This window comes from Camelus ferus, chromosome 24, assembly GCF_009834535.1.
Source record: "Camelus ferus isolate YT-003-E chromosome 24, BCGSAC_Cfer_1.0, whole genome shotgun sequence".
Taxonomy (NCBI): Eukaryota; Metazoa; Chordata; class Mammalia; order Artiodactyla; family Camelidae; genus Camelus; species Camelus ferus.
The window spans coordinates 3,753,003-3,773,733 of record NC_045719.1 but is presented as its reverse complement, the minus strand read 5'-3'; the positions used below and the strand labels follow the sequence as shown (position 1 = coordinate 3,773,733).

The following is a 20,731-nucleotide window of genomic DNA, read 5'->3' as shown; positions in this document are numbered from 1 at the left end:
TGTGGAAATTGTGTTCATGGCAGAGGAGTGTGGTCTTTCCATTTTGTTGAGTTGTGTGCTTTTTGGTTGAAGTTTTTGAATTATCTCTTATCATGAAGATCATTTAATATTGTCTTAAGTACTAAAGGGTAAAATGGTTTTCTTACAAATGCTGGAAGTCAACATTTTAGTCTATGTGAACTGGAGTTATGGGCAATCAAGTCGTCAGTATATCTAGTAAGTAGAGCTGGAAATTTCTTTAATGATTGGATACTAAAAGAACATCTAATCGTCAAGTCGTTTTGTGTAAAGTCATTGCATTTCAAAGAATTTCTGCCTTGACACAGCTGTTTGTGTGCAGGTGCATAATTGAAACAGGCTTTAGAAAAATTATCTTTATTGCTTTAATGTAATTTGACGATGATCGTGAGTGTCAGGCATAGTACTTGCCTTGAGGAGGATGCAGAGATACAGGAATCTCACTTTGCCCTTAAGGAAGTGTCTATCTCGTGTGGTAGAGAAATGTACAGAAGAGCCATGAATATGCATTAAGTGTCAGACCTGTGCCAACCATGTGCCAGAGACGTGCAGAGGAGGAAGAAATGTGCTCCCACATGGGAAAGTGTGGTGACCTCATGGAGGAGGTGGCTTTTAGCTGTATCTTGAAGGATTAATAGCATTTTAAAGGGAAAAAGGGGGGGATGTTCACTCAGGGAGAGAAATAGTAAATCCCTAGGCAGTAAGGTGAGAGTATTGCTAACTGATTTGTCACAATCAAGCCTTTCAGAAAGACCAGTGAAACGGGGGTTTTCAGCTGTTGTTACTTCCAGCTGTCTTTCTGTCCCTTCTCCCCACTCCTCCTGGGTCTCACCCTGTCGCTGCTGCTGAACTTGACGCCCTCCAGCCGTTCCTCTTAGGTTCTGTTCTTGTTCTTCATTCTTTTTTCTTTCTGTTCCACAGACTGGATAGTCCCAATTGACCTATCTTCACATTTGCTGGGTTTTTTTTCTTCTGTCTCCTTAAATCTGCTGCTGAACCCTTCTAGTGGATTTTTCATTTCATTTGGACTTTTCAGCTCCATAATTTCTTTATGGTGTCTTTTTATAATTTATATCTCTTTACTGATATTCTCTGCCTGGTGAAATATCATCCTTATGGGGTTTTTTAGTTCTTTTTTTTTTTTTCTTTTTTTATTGAAGTATAGCCAGTTTACACTGTTGTGTCAGTTTCTGGTGTACAGCGTAATCTTTCAGTCATACGTATACAGACATCTATTCCTTTTCATACTATTTTTCATTATAGGTTATTACAAGATATTGAACATAGTTCCTTGTACTATACGATATAAACTTGTTTATATACTTTATATATAGTAGTTCGTATCTGTACATCTTGAACTCCTAATTTATCCCTTCCCACCCCTTTTCCTCCCTGGTAACCATAGGTTTGTTTTCTATGTCTGTGAGTCTGTTTCTATAAATAAGTTCTTTGAGTCTTTTTATTTTAATTCCACATATTAGTGATATTCTTTTGTTCTTCAGACATGACTTCCATTACTTCTTTGAAAGTATCTGAAATAGCTGGCTTCAGGGCTTCTTAGCAAGGCCCGTGTCTTGGCCTTCTTAAGGAGTTTCTTTTGAAACTCTTGACACTCCTTTTCCCTGTGTATAGGCCATGTTTCTTGCCATCTTTTGCATGTCTTATAATTGGTATTGAAGAACAGACATTTTGAATGTTACAATGTGGCAACTTTGGATTCTCCCCCACCCTGCTGCTCCTTATACCTGTTGTTGATTTGTTAACGACGTCTCTGCTGAACTAATTTTGTTAAGTCTGTGTTCTTTGTTTTCTGTGGCTCCTGGAGTCTCTGTTCCATTAACCTAGTGGTTAGCTGATGTTTGCACAGACATTCTCTTAAATACTTGGAACCAAAAAAAAGATGAGCTCTGTGTGTTTGTGTGCTGGGCACACCTTCAGTATTCGGCCAGTAACTCTGCCTGAACCTTCAGTTCCTGTTTGGACAGAGCTTAAAGGTCACCCAGAGGTGAGAGCTGAAGTTCTTTTCAGATCTTTCCTGAACATGCGCACAGCCCTGGGCATGCACATGGCCTTCTAGTTCTCAGGAATACGTTGGAGCTTTTCAAAGACCTTATTCCCCAAAACGTCTTGTTCTCTAGACTTGCCTCCCTGCTTTTTAGTTAGTTTGTTGTTTTCCCCAGCCGTTACCAGTGCGTCGGGCAGCAGTGACTGACACGTTTACCTATAAATGTTTTCAGCATTATGCCACTTTAGTGTTGGTCAGGTTCCAAGTCAGGCAAGATAAAGGCGGGCCTGTTGAGCCGGTCTTCCAGGGGACAAACAGTTAGAATTCTTCCTGAATGAGGTCGATTCTGCTCCCTCCACTACCTCTACCAGGAATGCAGGCTTATTATTTTCAAGGCTGTCACTGAGCTATGGAGCCAAGAAGGGGAAAGTGTAAGTTAAAATGCCACAAAATTCTTATCAACATCCAGCTGTTTTTCTTACTTAAGCACTCTCCTGGTTGCAACTTTTGGGTTAGTGCCCAGAGTTCTGAAAAGTTGATAACTGACATTTTTTTTTTATCAGTTGATTCATTGCTTGTAGGAATGACAGACTTTTGGAGTCCTTACTCTGCCATGTTCATTCTGGAAAGTTTTAGTGGCCTAAGTGTGGAGCTGAAGCAGAGGTCAGGCCATGCTTTGTGAGCCTGGGCAAAACTGCAGTCTTCCTCTGAACCTCAGTTTGTTATATTTTCTATTTGGGAGAAAAAATAATGGTATCTATTTCACAGAGTTGTCGTTAGCATCAGCTCATACAATGTGGGTGTAAAGCATTATGTAAATTGTATAATGCTATATGAGTGTCAGTTGTTTTCGTGCTTTACTTGTAAATAGAACTCAGAATTTTAAAAGGCTCTAAGTACTGTGGAAGCAAGCACTTAAAGATGAAGAAATAGTCTTTTTTCAGTTCTGTCTGTTGTACTATACCATGTTTTTACTTCTTGACTTTGATTGAAATAGACAGTGCATTGACAGGTTACAAAATTTAAAATATTGGGAAGGGAAAAACTATAGAATAAAAATTGGCCACCTCTGACTTCCCCTCCTGAAGACAGAAAATGTCACCAGTGACAGAGCACATGTGTGCAGGGGACCACGCAGGTACATATTTCCAGAGAGGCGCAGGACATACAGGCGGCTGTGAACATGTGGTCTTTTTCACATGAATGGAGACATACCTGAAGCATTGTCCTGCATCTCCTTTACTACTCATGAAATCATGATGATTATTCCGTATCAGTCCACAGCGCCGCCTTCTTTGCTGCTTTTGCTTGGTATTCCACAGACGCTCCAGACTTACTCAAGTATTCCCATATTGTTGAACAGTTAGATTTATGTCCGTATTTTACTATTAAAATTTGAGCATCAATGAACGAGCTTGTACATATGTCATTTCTCACAGATGAAGTATATTTGTAGGATAAAGTTATAGATGTGGAATTGTTGAGCCAGAGTGCATATGTACTTTATAATTTGATAATATTGCCAAAATGTTTTCCATAAAGGTTGTACCAGTTTATGCTTCCAACAGCAACATATGCTTGTCCTGTTAACTTTAATCCTAAAGACTAAATGTGTTTTATTTAGGTTACAAGCCCCAAGACTTCAAAGGTACTACAAAAATCACCCTCTACAAGAAGAATGGTAAGAAAATGAATCATTTCCTTTCCTCCCTAATTATTAACAACCTACATAGTATTCTTTGGCTACATCCACCTTATCTGTGTACAATTTTGGTCATGAGGCACCTTCAAACATGACGTTCTCAATGTAGCACATGAAGGAATGATACAGGGGCTCAACTAACTGATAACTTAGAATTTGTGGTTAGGCATTCTGTACACAAGTGTCAGTACTGTAGAAGGTGAGAAGGAAAACGTGGTCATTATGATAACAGGGTCGACAATGTCAGGAGTGTGGAATTGGTCCTAAGAGGCTTCTGGGGAGCTGGAAGCGGAGAGACGTGAGATGACCAACAGAATGTTTAGGAGTGCTCTCGGCTGCAGTGACCCGGGGGCTCCCTGCCCCTCCCAACCCCAGACCCTGCACATCCGTTCCCTGGCATGCTCTTCTGGTTCTTGCTGGTGGTGGTAGTAGAAAAGTGCTAGGAGAACGAACCCTTTCAAACTAGTTTCCTAATGCTGCAGTGACAATACCCCAAACAGGGTGGATTAAAACAGTAGAAACTTACTCTCTCACAGTCCTGGAGGCTAAAACTCCAAAATCAAGGTGTTGTCTTGGTTGGTTCCTTCTGAAGGCTGTGAAAGGAGGATGTGTTTCTGACATCATTCGTAGCTTTTGGCGATGGCAGGAATCCTCAGCCTTCCTTAGCTTATATATGTGTCTCTCCAATCTCTGCCTCCATCTTTATATGGCATTCATCCCGTGTGTTTCCTCCTTTTTATAAGGATACCACTTACATTGGATTAAGGGCCCACCGTACTCCAGTTTGACCTTATCTTAGCTAATTACATGTGCAGTGACCCTATTTCCAAATAAAGTCACACTCTGAGGTCCTGGGCTTAGAACTTCAACATATTTATTTGGTGGAGGGAACACAATTCAACCCATAATGTATTTCTTCTAAAGGATATATTGAGCCAATTCACATAAACCTTCTATATCAACAATGCCATGCTTTGAGAATGTGCAGATTCAAAATGATTACCTGGGGAGTAACCAGATCCTCAAATAGAAATTTATTTCTGTTCATGTCTAAATAGAGAATTAATTTTTAAAACATTCAGAATTTTGAAACAAAAGGAACTTTCCAATCAATTCTAATAAAACAGAATTTTTTGTTAATTAGACAGCACCATTCTTTGAATATTTCATTTAGATGAAAGCTCTGAGGTCCTCAGGCCAATCAGAGCACATGAAAGCAGAGACACTCTCTTCCCCAACAGCTGTCCTCACTCTTCTCTTCAGTATTTTTAGCACACTTTGAGGGATCAGGTTTGGTGCCCATCTAGAATTCAGTTTGGAATGGCTGTTCTTTACTAGTAACTACAGAAAAAGGATACTTGAAAAACCATATTTTCAAATAGATCCTTAAATTTTTCAGAAGGTTGATCTCCTTAAATTGAAATACAGATTTCTGCTTCAAGGAGGCTTGTTTAGGACATTGTTTAAGAAAAGACACTGATAGAAGCAATAGATTTTTGTCATAACCCAGTATTACTTCAATCATGATTTTAAGGGATTTTAGTAAAGTAATATAGTAAGCATGTAACAAAAGTAAAATCCCAGGTCAACTTTAGTTATTAGTCGTCTCTTGTTAAAAAGAAAAGCAGTGTTTCATTCTGGTTAAATACTGGTCACATTTACATGTTTCCCTAATTCAGAATGCCGCTGATTTTCATATCTCTTAAGTGCGTTCATTGAGTGATACTCATCCGAGCTTGACAGAATGTGTGGAATTTTTCTTCATTGGCAGTCTGATGTGCCGGAAGGAGTCATAAGGGTCCACGCTCCGCTTCTCTCCAAGGTATCCATGGCCATTCAGCTCAACAGTCAAACCACAGCCAAGGATATCCTGGCAAAATTTCACTGTGAGAACAGGTGAGTAGAAGGAAATATAGGTCTCTGTTCAGGACAATGAGTTTTTTATCTGATAAGTAACTACAGGCATTTGAAAATATGATCTTTCAGAAAAATTAAAACCTGTTACTTTAGGGACTTTACCACTAGATGAAGAATCAAAGGTAGAGAAAGTTAAGTAGACCATAGAAGTATCAGTAACAAAAGATTTGTTTTTAAGGAATTTCTACAGTTGGGATTCTTAATAGGTATCTTCTGTCTTGGTGGCTTCACTTACTCAATGAGTTGTTTTTTTTTATTTAAATAAAAAATATAGCAAGTTAGTTTTATAGATATCTCGATAGATTTCCAGGAATATCATCATTCCAGGCTCCACTGGGCTTTAATTTAACTTGACTATATCAAGCAGAGTTTATATAGTTGAATGAACATCATAGCTGTTGGTTTCCCTAAAACATACTAGCCGTGAACCTGAGGATCAGAATGATGTTGACAGATAATATTTTTGCACATTTGCCTTGTCACCTTAAACGAGCATAAATCATGATAATTTTTGTCCAGGCATGCTTATTCAAGGATAAAAATTTGCCTTGAGGTTTTTGAAAGATGAGAATCACTAGTTTAAATCTAGCCATTATAAAGCAGGTACAGTTTGAAGGTCTCTAGTAAAAACAGATGGATACCCTATAAAAGAAGTTTTCTGATCATATTGAAAAGGAGTAGCCATGTTGAGTAAAAAAAAAGCCAATTGCAGAAAGTTACATACTGCAAGACTCCATTTATATAACATTTTTGAAATGACAAAGTTTTAGAAATGGAAAAGAGATGAGTGGTTGCCAGAGGTTGTGGAGGGGTGCTCATTGGAAAGGGAGATGGCTGTCATTACAGAAGAGCAGCGTGAAAGACCCTTGTGGTGTTTGAACTGATCAGAATCTTGACTGTGGTGGTGGATCAAAGAACCTCTATAAAGTTTTGTTGAACTAATACACAAACAAGTACAAGTGAAATGGGAAATCTGATTAAGATGGGTGGATTCTATCAGTGTCCGTATCCTGATTATGGCATTATACTGTAGTTTTGCAAAATGTTACCATGTTACCACTGGGGAGAACTGGGCAGAGATTCTCTCTGTATGATGTCTTACACACATGTGAATCTACAGTTATCTCAGTATAAAATCCAGTTAAAGGTAAAGCAGGAGTAGCCAGTACGAGTAATCTACGATGTTAGATGCCAGGATGGTGGTTTTCTGCAAGAGTGGATGGAATGGTGTCTAAGAAGGCATGACAGTGGCGTCTAAGAAGGTCCTGTGTTTTAGACGTGAGGCCTGGTTGCACATTATATTCACTTTGTGAAAAGTCTTTCAGTCATATGTTTATGATGTGTACACTTCACACACACACACAAACACACAAACATAAAAAAAAAGAGTAGACAGAGGCCAACAGGAGCCCCAAATATGTATCCTCTCCACTGCTGGCCCTGACATCTAAGACACTGTTAATAGTTACCACTAGGCAGTAATAAAGAGACTTAAAATTCCATTGGAGAGATTTGGGCAATTACAAAACTGTCTCTCTACTCTCATGTAGGCCTTTTATAGGAAAAAAACAAAGGTTTCAATAAAAATAGATCAGAATCAATGAGCATAGATAGACTCAAATCGTTTGTACCAACTGCAAAAGATCTTATCCTATCCATTCTCTTCACTGATTAGAACTGTGGCGTATTTCAGCTTAAAAGTTGTAAGTGGGCCCATTTTTGCCTGTTTCACTAGAGTTTTGTATCCCTCCTAGGTCATCCCTCTTACAACTAAAATACCTTGAACATAACACAACAAATAGCGTAGACTCTGAAAGGCAGCAGGAAGCCTGCTGGCTGTCTCAGGACACTGGGTCTTGTGAAGGGACTGGGTGCTGAGTTCCTGGGTTTCTCCTGTGTTATCCCAGGCAGGTTGCGAAGAAACCTCCAGCCTGGTACAGGCACAGACAAAAAAGAGCTCCAAGGAAAGCCTATCCCCCAGCCAAAGGACCTGGGAAAGGGTGGTCTAATCTCAAAAAACTCTGGCGGTACTTGCCCTACTCCAACTATACACCAACAGGAAAACATGCTAACCGCCTGGGGTTTCAGTGGGACCAGACGGTAACTGACCTACCATGCCCCACCCAACAGAACCAGAGGCGATCCAGTTTCCAAGCAGGTATGTCAGCAGCGTCCTGCCACAAACTGAGCCTCTACCTCCACCCAGCAGCAGTGAGACTTAACCAGGCAGTACATGGCAGACCAGGAACCACCAGGTTTCACCCCACCCTCAGTGTCCGTAGGGCCCAGTGGGGAACTGAGCTCACCCTACCCAGCAGCAACAAAGCAGTGTGATCTGCCTGCCCTCTGTTTCCCTGCTTCCTGGTGGCAGCAGAGCCCAGTGGTGGTGGGTCTTACATTCCCAATGGGAAGCAATGAGGCAGTGCCAGTCGGTGCCGCACATTCACTGGGCAGGTATCAGAGGGGCCCAGCAAAAAAGCTGAAAATATGCAACCATCTATACAACACACAACTCATTTAGACGTGAGACCAGGAAAATCACAGCAGGAATACAAAGAGACAACAGATTATGCCAACAGTAAATTGAATCCAGTGTTAGAATTATCTGACAAGGATTTTACAACAGCCATCATAAAAAGATGTTTCAACAAGTAGTGGCAAACTCTTTTGAAACAAATGAAAAAAATAGAAAATCTCAGAAAAGAAATAGACGTTACAAAAAAGAACCAAATGGAAATTGTAGAACTGAAAGATTAACTGAATAAAAAAACCTCTCTGGATGGGCTCAGTAGTAAAGTGGAGACGGCAGAGTATAATCAGTAAACTCAGGGGCGTATCGATAGCATCATTTATTCTGAACAACGGAAAGGAAACAGACCAAAAACTTTTAAAAATGAATATGGAATTCATGGGCTATAACAAGAGAGGCAGCATCCGTATCACTGGAGTGTTGAACCGAGAGAAAACAGTGGGGCTGAACAAGTAGTTGAGCAAGTAACGACTGAACACCCCCCAGTTGGCAGAAGACACAACCCTACACATTCAAGAAGCTAAATGAACCCAAACAGGACAAACCAAAGAAAACATGCTAAAACATTGTAATTAAACTTGGAATAATTAAAGACAAAGAAAAAACCCTGAAATCATCCAGAGAGAAGTCATGCATCCATGCCATTGTATTGCTACTCAGCAGTAGAAGTGCAGCAACCTTGGGGGAACCTCCAGGGGTCTGTGCTGATTGGGAAAAAAAAGCCAATACAAAATAGTTCCATACTGTGATTTCCATTTATATATTTCCACTTGTAAATGACAAGTTTATAGAAATGTGGAATCCAGGGATAAGAGGTGGAGGCTGAGGACAGGGGAGGGAGGTGGGTGTGGCTGTGAGAGGGAAGTGAGGAGTCTTGTGCGGAAGGAAGTGCTCAGTGCCGTGACTGAATCCATGTGGACCTTCTGGCTGTGATATCACATGAGGGTATTGCCAGATTTTACTACTGGGGAAACAGGATGTGTCTATATTTTCTTATAACCACTTGAGAATCTACAGTTATCGCAAATAAAATGTTTAATCAAACAAAGAGCCCACATCCGTCTCCCTCAAGCAGAGAGCTGAAGACAGTCTTTTTGAAGTAACCAAGCGGAAAGTTATGGCTCAAGTGGGGCTCAGCCTTGGTCTTTCCAGACTATTCTGCCCCAGTGTCCTAGTCTGGGGTGGAAAATTAAAGTTGGGCGATTATTTTCTCTGACTTGCTTTCATTATACGGCAGAGACATGCAATGATGTCAACGTCAGACAGTTTTCAAAGCTCCAGGCAAACTTAGAAGTGTGACATGGGCCGAGGAGAGGCTCTCATTCAGGTTTTGGCAGATACAGAAATGAAACCTGACTTCTTCTGAACTGAGAGTAATGTGACCAATGACAGGACAGTGTGAAACACCATCTGCTCCTCGGCAGCCCTGATGTGCCAGTAATGGGGCCTCTCCTAAGTGGAGCTGACGGAGGTGGGTGGTGGAGCCCAGCAGCTTCTGTCTTGGTTTGGAATAGCTCTGTCCTCTGTCTCAGATGCTTGTCTGTGTCACACCAAAAAAAAAAAAAAAAGTTCTTATTATCACTTCAGTCATAATAATGGTTTGTGGGGTGTATTTCACTCAAGGCAGAATGAATTGTTTGTTGCCATGTTATTTAATCCACTTCGGCTCATGGAAGAGGGTTGAAAGTATATTGCTTTCTTTTTTCAGTCATGGTTCATCGGAATACATTAAGATTCAGAACCAAAGGTTGTATGAAATTGGAGGTAATATAGGTAAGCATTCTTTAATAAATTTTACTCCTAAATTCTCTAATTACTGTGATGGAAATGTGATGCTATTATTGTAGAAGTATATTTTGTAAATTTCTTAGATATAAAATCAAAATCACTGATGTTTTTAAATCTCATACAAGAACAGTAAGACTTTCCTAAAATATTTTCAAAATTTAAATGTAAATAGTTGCTGTGCATAGATTTGAGTCTTTCTGAGTTAGTCTGTAGAACTAGAGATTCATGCAAAACGAAAGGCGAGCATCATGGAACTTTTCAGAGTCACAATACTCTGTTTAACTTCCCTGTTTCATTCTTAGCCCAAATTCATTCTTCCTATTTCCCTGATGGAATGAAAGGAAGAATCCCGTACGTGCATCCATGTCCTTTTCTCCTTCTTGCAGTCCTCACAGTCAGGATGCAGTATCCCTGCTCCTGCTTACGCCGGCACCTCCCCCCCGTATGATGAGGGCACGTCATCCTCCCACTGTCTCCTGTCATCAGCTTTTCCCTCCCAACCACGTCATTTCTATCTGCATAAACAGTTTTGTAATTTCTCACATCTTCGCAAAACTTTCTCTTGACCCCCTTCAAGTCTACTCCCATTTCTCTGCACCACTTACAGCAAAACTCCTTGAATCAGTCGTCTGTACTCCACTTTCCTCCTCTCGTTCTCTCTTGAAGCCACTCCAGCCAAGCTTTACCCTTCAGCACTTCACCGAAGTTGCTCTTCTGTCGAGGTCACCAGAGAACTCTTCTGTTGTGAAATCCAGTGCAAATTCCTTCTGTCTTTATAACGGCCTGCGTTAATCTTTCCCTTCTTTGAGAAAACTCTCTTCACCTGGTTTCAAGGGCCACCTAAGCCTCCAGCTTTTCCCCTCACTTCACAGGCTGCTCCTCCTGAGTCTTCCTTTGCCTGTTACTTCTCATCCTCCCGGCCTCTAAACACTAGAACTTTTGTCTACATTTACCTTCCTTTGTGAGCTTACTCCGTCCCACTGCTCTAAATGCACCTGGATGCCATGCCTCTCAACTTAGTAGTATTCAGACACCCCTGCAGACCCTGCCTGACCTTGTATATCCCGTCACCAGCACATTTTGCCCTGGGGCCTTCATACCTGCTCTGACTTTTGTCAGAATGCTTCCCTCCAGATGGTTCACTTCTCATTCCCTCAGCTCTGCCGGGTGTTTGTCGCTGTACCACTTCTCAGTGGGACATTCCTGGACTGGACCTTTTCTCTGTGCCTTCCCAGCTTTCTTATTCTCTAATGTTGTCATCTCCAGATCTCTTGCCTGTAGGAGAAATGGAATGACCATTCCTAAAATGAACTTGATGTTAATCGCTTAGTCCTGGCTAAGTTACTATCTGTAAAGCCATTTGAGGACAGGTATTATCATATAAATGATTATTAATGATCGTTGTCATATAAATGAGTTGATACCTGAAACAAGTTCGGGCCACATTTTTCTAACTGATGTGGTGAGTCTAGGGAACAGTTTGCCTGTGGTTGGTATGTCTGTTTTTTCCACTGGGTCACATGGGATTTATTTGAAATACTTCACAGTCAGAAACAAAGAAAAGAAGGAAGGAAGGGAGGCTGGGTTTGCTATGAAACTTTAAAATGTATCTACTTTCGGCTGAGAGAACTATATTGCCTTGTTTGAGCCTTACAAATGCACACGTGCACACACAGACATGTGCGATCTCGAAAACATTCTCTGATTGTCTCTTTCTTTTAGGACAGCACTGCTTGGATCCAGATGCTTATATATTGGATATATATCACGCAAATCCGCAAGCAGAATGGGTGATTAAACCCCAGCCAAGTGTTTGAAATACCCCCCAAGATGGCAGCCATCATCATGTTACATGCCAGGAAGTCCTATGTTTGGTAGAGGAAAAATAAGACTGGTTTTGACATGTGTGTTCCTACAGCCCTCTTGGTGTCTCACAGTGTGAACTGTGAAAGAGGAGCTGGTTGACCATTTGAGCTGAAGCTTTCTCACGATGGTTCCTTGATAAGAGTGAAGGAAAGAAGAGGTGATCCTTCCAGAAGAAAGGCCAACATAGAATATGGAACTCTAATCATTTCTAATACTTTTGACTTCACAGCAGAAATGAACTTGGTCCTGTACCTGGGAACAGGAAACACCAAACACAAGAGGTGGAAAAGACTTTTTTATACTTATGTTTTATATATGTATACACACACACACACACACATATATATATATATAGACCTTTTTGAACAAGAATGCCAGAAATAACAAAAATTTCTGATCTAAAAAATAATTCAGATCTACTTTCCAAAGAATCCATTTCCGAAGTCACAATACAATATTTATGTTCTGACTTGCTCCTGAGTTGGAGGTGGAGAGACTTCTGTGTAAAGAACACTGTATTGTTACATATGTTGTACTGTGTTATTCTGGTGCAAATGAACATTTCCCTATCCTTGAGCATTGACATTTTTTAAAGCTCATTCTCTTATGAGCACAGGCCCCCGCAGTTAAGGTTGGTTTGACGAAGGGTGTTCTTGTGCTCTCATAACCTTTGTTGTAGTCAGCAGTCACGGAGCCTCTGTCTTCTCTTCATGATCGTGGTGCTTGGTGAATAGCTTTCCATGTGCCAGACACAGATTTCCTTTCCTTATTTAACATATCATTTTTATATTTCACAACTGTAGATAATCACTTCTGCAGCCCCAGTTTTAAAATGCAGAACTGCCTTTATCCAACTGCTCTTTATCCAACAGTGCTGAAAAATACTATTATATCCAGATTTTCTATGCTGTAAAAACAGATTTTGTTTCTGTTCATCAATCATAGACTTGGCCAAGCACTGTGGATTAGCACCAGGCTTTAAAATCAGATGCATGTTTGGTGAGCTGAAAACTGTCTTGCTGTCAAGATCCTGCGGAGCCATTTTCCAGACCTTCAATTGGTGAGAACGCACAATTCTCCATGCTTCTGACTGAGAGCAAATCTAAAATGTGCTGGGGCTCAGACAGCCCTGCCTTTCATCTGGAGGCTGCAATATAGTCCTTCCAGGGTTGGCTAGAAATGGGGGCAGAGGTCTTATACATCCCACGTGTGTGCTTTGGATTAGAATCTACAGATTGAGATTTTAATGAATTTCAGTTTTAATGAAACTTAATGCCCAGATGACTCTCTTGCAATTCAAACAATAGACAGAGTTGCTTACAAAGGCAGAAAACATTCTATCTGCTTACCAAGTCTCAAAACATAATGTGATAATGTAAGCCCATATTATAGAAGTCTTTTATATCCTCATTGTGCCTTGATATCTGTAAAGCCATTACTTATATTCAGCATGGAGATAATTGCATTTCTGGCCATTAGATTTTGTTATGATTTTTATAGAAAACTCAAATACCTATTCGTTTTATTTGTTTATTTGAGAATTTTTATTTCATTTGCCCGAAAACCCATTAGAAGGTAAATGTGTTCTATTGGTTTATATTTATTCCTACATTTCATCAGTTCTCAATGCATGGCTAATTGATGGCGTCTGAGTTTACGTAACAGACTTGAATGCACTGAAGTGATTAACGTTACTGCCGGAATAAGTCTGATATCTCATGACATTTCAAGCATTTTCCATCTGACACCAGGCATTTGAGGGTCTGAAAAAATGCTGTTCTCATTTTTGCAATTCACACAACAGAAGTAAACATTTTACTTCATGTGGTTGCTGAGATTCAAGACATAAGATAGCAGTAATTTATGTCCACGTGCATTGAAGAAATTCTTCCAGTTAGCTACCTTATACTTCTGCATATATTAAAACAATGACTGATTTTTCTCATTGAGTTACCTGTCATTTAGAATAAATTCTGTTGTGTTTTGAAAATTCACAAATCTATCCATTTAATTTTTTATTTGGGAATTTTTACTTCATTTGACTGAAAATACATTAGGACTGATGCATAATTTCTGAAGGTTTTAAGATTTGCTCCACTGGTCATTAGTTTTAAGTAAATGGCTAATAGGTGACAGGTAAAAAACATTAAGTTTCTGAATTTCTTATCTACTTTTGGGTAGTTTTAGGTTGTCAGAGACTTAGCCCAGTCAATAACTTTAAATTAATCACTTCAAGGCATTCAAGGATGTGTGACAATTTTCTAGTAACTATATAATACGGAAGGCCATGTCAATACCAATATTACTGGATGTAATTTTTATTCTTAGTCATAGGGTTAACTAACTGATTAGGGAAGAGTTTACAGTAGACACACAAACTAATTTTTGTGTGGTTAAAGAAATTCTTTTTACTCATTTTGTTCCTTTTTTTTAAACTAATTTTATTCTTAATGAATAAACAAATCTTTACAGTTAAAATTTAAAAATGCCCACTATCTAAGTATTGAAAAAAACTAGTCTTTGCCTTATGAAGAGTTGTTTTTAAATAGTTGCAGTACTCTGCAAATATGAAAAATGTATCTACAGACAAAAGAAGCTTGAGACCCTGGGCTTCTAAGTTCTGTTCTTCATGACTTCCCACCTCACCCGGTCCCAAGTGCTCCTGGTGTACAGTTAGGAAGATAATATCCAGAAAGGCATTAAAGACAGTTAACATTTTAGGCCCTTATGCAGAAAAAAGCCCCAGAACTGGCTCATTCTTTCCCCATTTCTACAAAAGAAGACCCCATTGTTAAACAGCTCACTTAGGGATATGATTCTTGGAGTCATTGATCTTTGAACAAACTGGAATATTAACCTCTTTACAATGTGTATACAGTATAAACTACCTCACTTGTCTTTCTTGGGAAGAAAATTGACGGACGTTAACAATTTTCGTTACAAAATATTATTTAAGTCACTTTGGTTAGCTTTCAGTGTACATTTAATAATATACGTTTAATGATGTAAAGTATTTTTAGCAAAGGCTTTAAAACCAAAAATACCCTGTGACTGTGACGTGTGGTGTAGATGCTGAGAATCCAAGTCCCTTAGTCATTGTCGTGTGTTTTTAACTGTGTTGAGATGCAGGTTTTGAAAGGTCCGAATTAATTTCATCTCCTTTCACACATTTTCAACTGTTTTCTCCACATTGCACTTGACTGAAAGTAACAGGTTGGTGTCTCTTCTTCCTATCATGCATATTTGAACTGATTTTCATAAATGTATTACACATCTGAAAGGAATATATATTATGGGATTGACTAGTTCCTGTTTTCTGACAGGCACTTTCAACCTTTTTTTTTTTTCATAAATACGTCACTTAATAAATAATGTGACATGGATTAAAATGTTTCTTTCAGGCATTTTCAACAGTTTCATACACACACACACCCCTTAATTTTAAAATAACATTTTCTTTCAGGCATTTTCCAACTATTTTCTATAACTATGTGATTTGCTTGAAAAATTGTATATTGTCACTAGGATGACAGTTTTTTATGTTGTCTTCCATCTCAGAAGTGAATATTGATACTTCTGTCCATCAGTTTAATTGTTAAATATACTATGTATGTTGCATTTTATCCATAAAAATAAAGAAAAAAACTTAAAAAAAAGAAAATCATAAAAAACCAAGTGTTAAAATTACTAGAATTAATAAGTACCTTTAACAAGGTCACAGGATCAAGGTCAATCACAAAATCAGTTGTGTTCTACATATTAGGTAAAGACAACCAGAAAACAAAATGATAAAAGCAATACCATTTATAATAGCATCAGCAAATATAAAATATCCAAAAGTAAATGTAATGAAAAATGTGCGAGGCCTCCCTTATTACTGAACACCACAAACATTGCCAGGAGAAAGCAAATAGGAGCTAAAGAAATGGAAAGACAGTCCATGTTCATGCACTGGAAGAGTCAACATTGTTAAGATGTGGATTCTTTCCAAGTAGACCTATAGGTGCAATGAAATTCCTATAATAATCACAGGAGTCTTTTTTTTTTTTTTAAGAAATTGAAAAGCTGATTTTTAAATGTATATGAAAATTCACAGGACTTAGAATAGTCAAACTATATTGAGGAAAAATAAAGTTGGAAAACTTACCTTGTTTCAAGAATTATTACAGAGTGCTATAATCAACACAGTGCAGGATTGATTTTAAGATAAGCAGAAAGATTAATGGCACAGACTAGAGTTCAGAAATAGACACACACATGTATAATCAGTTGATTTTTGACAAACAGCCCAGCAATCCAGTGAGGGAATGGAAGGTGTTTCAAAACACAGTGCTTTGTCTGTCCCTCACAGTTCAGAGGGCCTGGTGGTCTTTATCACTTCAGTCCAGGTAAGATGAGCAGGTGGTCTCTTTCTGAGTACCTCCTGCACCCTGGACAAATACAGCGTCATTCCAAAGGGTTCACTGTTCCCCTGGATGTCCTGGCCTTTGGCACAGAGACGGACACTGATAACCAAGCAGATGTGCCTTCCCTACCCTTTCTTTTTTTTTTTTTTGGTGCATCTGTTTAATGAATTTGGAAGAGTAACGGAAATCGTCACCATTCCTACAGTTTCTTTCCCTGTTCCTGGGAGGCACTTTCCCTGCGGCATGGCTGATGAAGCTGTCATTCCTAGGCCCCTAGTTTGTCACCTTGAGGGCACATCTGGGTTCTCTCTCCCTGTGGCTCTTCACTACGGAGCGTGTGCTCTCCTTGGCTGGCCATTCTGGAAGATTCTTATCCTGCCTGAGCCCAGTTTCAGTCTGTTCCACTAGATCAATTTGGAATCCTGCTGGCTGTAACAAGTGACGAAGTACATTACCTCATTTCCAAAGATTTCTGCAAAATAGGGTTTGACAGCAAAGTATACAAGCAGATGGAAAAGAATCTGGAGTTCCAGGGATACTGGGGGCTCCCACAGACATGCTTCTTTCATCGTCCCAGCAGTAGGTGACACCTTTTCTGACAGTCCAGACAGAAATTGGGGGGGGGGGGGGGGCACTTACCAAAGATTCATCTATGTTTTATCAACTAACAATCACATGTGGACTCTTACAGATTGTCATCTTATTTATGAACTTTCATGTTGTAACAATTCATTCTCAGCAGTTGCTCTGCATTTGTATAACATGTTTATCACTGCACAGCAGTGACTTTGCTACAGTTCTCAGCACCATGTCCTGAGGTAACAGATTGGGAACAGGACTGTCTACCATGTAGCCCTCACTGTGTCACAGTACAACAGGACAGGAGAACTTAGCCGCAGAAGGAAAGAATTGATAAATTGGATCCATCACATTTTAAGATTTCTGCTCAGCAAATACACCATCAAGCCAATGAAAAGACAGGCCACAGGTTTTTATCTCAACAAACTGTTCAAGTGCTAAGTTAGCACTTCATTGATACTTGTTGATAAATGTTCAACATTGAGTCACTTACCATTCCTAAATATCATGAATTGTGTTAGAGACAGCTGCATAGACTGAGCGAATGCAAAGCTAATGCCTTATCCTAGAAGATCTAATTGCTGGGCTCTGTTCTCCAGATCAAAGAAGCCATCTTTGTTTTCAAGGAGCTTTGACACAAAATGAAGTTATACAGGTCCCTCCAGTGATATTTCTGGGGGTCTATTCAAGAGATTGACAAGCAATAAAAAGGCCTAAGAAAATGGTGACTCGATACAACTGTCATCCTCTGCTCCTTTCATTTGAAATGTGGGTGATTGCCACCTCCTGGCAACCTTTCTTCTTCAAGGACACATTTCCCCTCTAGGAGCTTTGGAGAAAGCAACCAACCTGCTTTGTAATGTCAGGATAAAATGAATCAACCAAAGTTAATATTGCAAGGAAATTGGAAGAACAACTACAACTGGGAAATGAAGATTTAGTGAGAAGTATAACACACTGGAGAATAAAAAGGGTGTCTAGGGTGCAGTTGTAATTGGTCATTTTTTTTCCATAATTGATGGATTCAACTAACCAGTACTTTATTGAGGATTTTCACATCTAGGTCTACAAGTAAAAGTGGTCTGTATTTGTCTTATAATTTCCTTACCAGGTTTTGGAACCAGGGTCCTACCAGACATACTGAATGGGTAGAGTAGCTTTTCCATTTTTATATTCCACTTGAAACAGTGTGTGAAGTGTTTCAGGAAGGGCTGGAAGGGAGGGGTTGCAAAGGAGGGAACTTCGGGGGTGAAGGAAATGTTCATTATCTTGAATGTGGAGATGGTTGCAGGGATGGATACAGACGCTGAAAGTCATCAGACTATACACTTTAAATATGTGATGCCTAGTTCATTGTATGTCAGTTAGACCTCAATAAAGCTGTGAAAAAAACAACCAGGCACACTTAGGCCCAGGCCCTGAAATGTGGCTGTGCCCTGGATCCCTGGCCGTCTGGACCCTGGGAGACAGCCAGGCTTCACCCACTGCCGTTACCCAGAGGACAACATCTGGATCCTGAGATTGTCCAGAAGGGCAATTGAGAATATCTCCTGTGAAAAATGATTTCCACTGAAACAATTTCTGGAAAGAGACTGAATCATCACATGCTCCTGCCCAGGCATCCGGAGAGTCCACAGTTCCTCTGGCCAATGACTTGAAGGTCGGTTTGAACAGGAGCACATTGCCTCTGTCATGTTTCTTCAGCATCTTTTGCTGCCGTTGGGATTCCAGGGGCCACGTCACAGCTAACACCGGACAGTAGTGACAGCAGAAATGACTTTCTGAGGCTCCGTGATTCCTCAGACACACAGCTTGTTGGGACATGTGGAGAAAAATAGAGGTTTTACTCCAGTCTTCCCTGAAGTTCCAGATGAACATGTCACTTGGCCAGCGTTCCTCTCAGGGACACTAATGATCTGAAGTCACAACCCCAACATTCTTTAAGAAGGAATTACCAAACCTGCCTGCAGCAATTTAAGGTGGGAAGGAAGCAACAGACAGAAAGAAACTTTATCTGATCTGCCTCAACCATGGAGGCATTAAAAGAGATGAAATCTGTATTACACTTGATGCCTGGAGAGGGGCTTTTGGTCATTGCTACAAGCACAATTATTGAGCTATTTCCTACTTGGGTGATGTCACTAGACAGCTGTCTTACAACCCTCAGGAAATAACAGTGAAAGTCCAGTGTTCTTTCAGGTGACTCAGTAGTCGACGTGGTCTCCAGGGAAAACTGCTCCCAGCCCCAGGACAGTGGTCAGGAAAGCGGTACAACTTGGGCTGCCTGGACAGACTTCAGGCCTCAAGAAGGCTACATTTCTTAAAAAATGTTTTTCCTGACAAAAATCAGCATCCATTATTTTTAAAAGGCCTAAAAATATAGAAAGAAGGGAGTCTTCCTGTTTTGTGTTCTACATCTCAACTTATGAAGAGTCTAGACAGAGCCCTGGCCTTGCACTTGGGAGAGATGACATTCCTGAGCCATGCACGGCAGGGGCGCCTGCAGCCCGTGTCTCTGGAATGGACAGGGAGGCTCCAGTGCTCACCAGGGTCAGAGCCGAGCCCGCAGCGGTCCACACACGCTGGCTGGACCCGGGGCGGCTGCTTCAACAGCCACACACATCCGTGTGGGTCGTGCCCTCCAAACTGGACCATTCACAGATTCCTCCACCGAGGGGATGTGGTTGCTGCCTCCTCCGGTGGGGAAAGTACACTGTCCACCTTCCTTCAGTGAACCGCACTTCGAGATAAAATGACAGAAGGCAATCAGCAAAAGAAGACATATCAGGAAACAAAAGTACCAAATGACATTGCCAGAAGCCTCTGTCTTAGGCTGGTCCTCTCGCCCCTAAGCCCCTACAGTTGAGCTCCTCCCATCAGTTGCAGAATTATCCTTTCAGGAGGAAATGATACTCCTGCGTGCAGAGAGCAAAGGTTTTGTGAAAAGCCCTCGAGTTCACACACTTTGTCTCCAAGCCCCGTGGAGAAATCCCATCAACCCTTACCTTTATTGTAGGAATCCTTTGCAGCCTGTGTCAGAGACGTCAAGTTCATCACCGTTCTGAATAAACTGTCACTGATGTCAGCCAAGGACAGTTACCTGAGATCAGTCAAATCCACACACACAGAACTGAAGTCCCAGGGACCTGACCTCAGAGCACGGAGACAAGTGGCCACCAGGACCCACATGCTGGTCTGTGGATGAGGTAACACAACTTGTGAAGGAGTCTCAGCCTTTGACACCCCTGGGAAAGCCCTTCAATGGACATGAAACTGGCCAAGGTTCTCCTGTGCCTGAGGGGCCGATGCAATGATGAAATTCAGGAGACGGAAGCTGGGCCCCACATCAGAAGACATGACAATCAACAAACATCGTGTTATCTGGACTATCTGGATTGTCCGTACTTCCCAGGTGCACGGATGCCTTCTTAAAAGTGTGTGTGTCGCCCTAAGCAGTCTTCCTTTAGCAGAAGGCTCCCCTGAAGACTGTAAGACTAAGGTTAAAAATGGACTTCTCTAAAAACTTCTAAAAGTGTGAGTATTAGCATACTCAAATTGGTAGTTCTATGTACCTTTTAATTTTAAAAAACTGTACAGTTTACAAATATACTTCATTGAGGAAATAGGAAAAGTTTTCTTGATTTTGGTAAATACATATAGAACAGCTACATCCAAAGAGTAAAATATCAAGGATTAATTTCTACAAATAAACCCACAGAAGTGTTACCTTAGAAGAACACTTGAAGATGTAAGTACATCACACTTTCTCAAGCTGACACTGTTGGCATTTGGGGCCAGATGATGCTTTTTCCTGGGGACTGTTCTGGGTGTGGTAGGATGTTGGTAGCATTTCCACCCTCTCCCCACTAGATGTCAGTAGCCCTTCCTCTTTCCCCTCAGTTTTGACCACTAAAAATATT

The 20,731-nt window shown here is 40.5% G+C and overlaps 1 protein-coding gene across 15 annotated transcripts in view; it reads left to right on the top strand.

Annotated features, from left to right (window-relative positions):
- ARHGAP28 (Rho GTPase activating protein 28) overlaps positions 1 to 15,487 on the top strand; it is a 141,458-nt gene extending 125,971 nt beyond the window's left edge. For 13 of the 15 annotated variants that reach the window (XM_032467117.1, XM_032467118.1, XM_014561133.2 and 10 more), the window contains 4 exons: positions 3,648 to 3,704; positions 5,497 to 5,621; positions 9,881 to 9,945; positions 11,683 to 15,487. In XM_032467117.1, the coding sequence (XP_032323008.1) occupies positions 3,648 to 3,704; positions 5,497 to 5,621; positions 9,881 to 9,945; positions 11,683 to 11,777 (342 nt within the window). In that variant the 3' untranslated portion in view covers positions 11,778 to 15,487. Of the gene's footprint in view, positions 1 to 3,647; positions 3,705 to 5,496; positions 5,622 to 9,880; positions 9,946 to 11,682 lie in introns of those variants that run through there. The other 2 variants (XM_032467116.1, XR_004314855.1) reach the window with 2 other exon arrangements.
- The last annotated feature ends 5,244 nt before the right edge of the window (positions 15,488 to 20,731 follow it).